Source organism: Elephantulus edwardii, unplaced genomic scaffold (genome assembly GCF_000299155.1).
Source record: "Elephantulus edwardii isolate Elephantulus edwardi_28Jun2011 unplaced genomic scaffold, EleEdw1.0 scaffold00009, whole genome shotgun sequence".
Taxonomy (NCBI): Eukaryota; Metazoa; Chordata; class Mammalia; order Macroscelidea; family Macroscelididae; genus Elephantulus; species Elephantulus edwardii.
Genome location: NW_006399759.1, coordinates 5,953,807 through 5,956,540, shown reverse-complemented (window position 1 = coordinate 5,956,540; position 2,734 = coordinate 5,953,807). Strand labels below are relative to the sequence as shown.

Sequence of the window (2,734 nt, the reverse complement as noted above, 5' to 3'; positions counted from 1 at the left end):
GGCATCACCCCAGAACCTGGGGGCCCCTGGCCTGCTGCACCCCCAGACCTCACCCCTGCTGCACTCATTAGTGGGCCAACATATCCTGTCCGTCCGGCAGTTCACCAAGGATCAGGTGCCTAGGGGAGGTGGGACGGGGACACCCAGAGCTTTGAGGATTTGGAAAGTTGGAGCTAGGGCCTGCCAGCTGTTGGCTTGCTGGCTGACCTGGGCTCTTGTTTAGATGTCTCACCTGTTCAATGTGGCCCACACGCTGAGGATGATGGTGCAGAAAGAGCGGAGCCTGGACATTCTCAAGGTCAGGACCCAAGCTGTCAGGCGGGGAGTACAAGCCGTCTCCTGCCCCGTGTCCCCTGTCCAGTCAGTGCTATGCAGTATCATTGCTGCTTCTGGTTGCTTTCCTTCCTGTCACGTAGGGAAGTCATGTGGAGACCACATTCTCCACTGTGAGTAGCCAGGCCTCTTCTCTGTAAGCTCCCTGCTGCTCGAGGTCTTGTCCTGGAGCTCACCCCTCCCCACATCAGTGTTTAGCTGACTTGGAAGGTCCCGACCATAAGAACAGTTCACTGGTTGTTCACTCTGTTGTGTTGTATTGGTGGGCAAGAGCTAGAGTTTGCCTTCTCTCCTACGTCATTCAGATGTTTTTTTGGAAGCAGAGCCTTAAGCACAGGGTCACGCAGATGAAAGAAATGTCAAAACTAGCACAGGGCACAGGGCAGCCCTCCTCAGAGAAGTCAGAGTGATCAGTCCCTGTGATGCACCCGCCTGCAGGTGCACACTCAGCCCTCCCTCTCCACAGGGAAAGGTGATGGCCTCCATGTTCTACGAAGTCAGCACACGGACAAGCAGCTCTTTTGCAGCAGCCATGGCCCGGCTTGGGGGTGCTGTGCTCAGCTTCTCTGAAGCCACGGCCTCCGTCCAGAAGGGCGAGTCCCTGGCTGACTCTGTCCAGACCATGAGCTGCTACGCTGACGTCGTGGTGCTCCGGCACCCACAACCTGGAGCCGTGGAGGTGAGGCCAGACTGCCCTCGTGGCACCCACTCCCTCAGCACACCCTTAGAAAAACGCTTCTCCCTCAGCCCTCTTATTTACCTGATAAATGCTAAGGCTGGACTCACATACCAGAAGTCCCTTCTCACATCTTCTGTGACTAGATCTCAGATTGGGCCCGATGTGTGAGGGGGCCCAGGAAGGTAGGAGTGTGGGGCCACTGAAATGCAGAAATGAATTTACCTCCCCAGATGGCAGCCAAACACTGTCGGAGGCCAGTGATCAATGCTGGAGATGGGGTTGGAGAGCATCCCACGCAGGCCTTACTGGACATTTTCACCATCCGAGAGGAACTGGGGACTGTCAACGGCATGACGGTGAGGGTGATGGCAGGGATTAAAGTCCTGCCATGGTAATTCGGCGGAAGGATGCAATAAATGAGGTCCTTCCAGTATAAGGAATACTCCAGCAAATGCCACAAAATCCCGGACTTGAAACTGACAAGTCTGGAGTGGGGCAGGGGATGGTGCTCAGCCTGGGGGCCTCCTGGTGATTGGCTTTCTCTCTAGATCACCATGGTGGGCGACCTGAAACATGGACGCACAGTGCATTCCCTGGCCTGCCTGCTTACCCAGTACCGGGTCAGCCTGCGTTATGTGGCACCTCCTAGTCTGCGCATGCCACCCAATGTCCGGGCTTTTGTGGCTTCCCGGGGCACCAAGCAGGTGAGACACCCACCCCTCTATTCTGTCCCAACCGGAAAGCTAGGTGAGGCATGGGAGGGGTGAGGCACCCTGGGCCTGGCACTGAGTTCACTCTGCCCCTGCTTTATCATCCAGGAGGAATTTGAGAGCATTGAGGAGGCTTTGCCGGACACCGATGTGCTCTACATGACTCGAATCCAGAAGGAACGCTTTGGCTCAACCCAGGAGTACGAAGCTGTGAGTGTCGGGGTGGAGGGGGAAGAGCTGGAGCTGCCGGGTATCCAGACAAGGGGTAGGGAGGGCTGGCCACCCATGACTGGGCTGTCAGGCACTACTTCATTTGGTTATGGTAGCTGTGTAAAGGGACCTAATGAAGCCTGGGCTGGTCTGTAGCTGCCTTTGTCCTAAGAAGCTAGTCAGGCTCTGTCCCCCTTTGCAGTGCTTTGGCCAGTTCATCCTCACTCCTCACATCATGACCCGGGCCAAGAAGAAGATGGTAGTGATGCACCCAATGCCCCGTGTCAATGAGATAAGGTGATGTGGGGCTGAAGTTGGAGGATCTGCTAGGGGCTGGTGGTTGTGATAGAGGGGCCCCTGGAGGCTGCTGCTAACTCTTGTCCTTCTCTTGTAGTGTGGAAGTGGACTCGGACCCCCGAGCGGCCTATTTCCGCCAGGCTGAGAATGGCATGTACATACGCATGGCTCTGTTAGCCACAGTGCTGGGCCGTTTCTACGGCCTAGCTTCCAAATCTGATCTGACTGGTACAGGAGGAGATTGTCCCTCCTTTCCCGACAGAGCATCTCGTTGATTTGAACCGCGCTCTTCTGGGATTGCCGTGCAAGGGCCTAGCTTCTTCAAGCCCAGCTGCTGGGCAAGGAATCCTGGTGCCCCCCATGGGGGCAGCACATTTAGACGATACTTTGGAAACTGCATAGCTCAGTATGCATGCACACACATAGACTACATTCAGACACTGGTCTGGAGCTCTTGACAGGTCAGGCCTCGGGTGCTGGGGCCCAGGCTGCCCCATCTCCGTTG

At 56.3% G+C, this 2,734-nt stretch overlaps 1 protein-coding gene across 1 annotated transcript in view; it reads left to right on the top strand.

Moving 5' to 3' along the window:
* The window catches only part of CAD (carbamoyl-phosphate synthetase 2, aspartate transcarbamylase, and dihydroorotase), a 42,594-nt gene that overhangs the window by 39,274 nt on the left and 586 nt on the right, over positions 1-2,734 (top strand). Inside the window, exons 38-45 of the mRNA XM_006880697.1 lie at positions 81-115; positions 224-298; positions 800-1,012; positions 1,243-1,368; positions 1,561-1,716; positions 1,831-1,932; positions 2,135-2,229; positions 2,327-2,457. Of these exons, the coding sequence (XP_006880759.1) occupies positions 81-115; positions 224-298; positions 800-1,012; positions 1,243-1,368; positions 1,561-1,716; positions 1,831-1,932; positions 2,135-2,229; positions 2,327-2,457 (933 nt within the window). The remainder of the gene's footprint in view (positions 1-80; positions 116-223; positions 299-799; positions 1,013-1,242; positions 1,369-1,560; positions 1,717-1,830; positions 1,933-2,134; positions 2,230-2,326; positions 2,458-2,734) is intronic.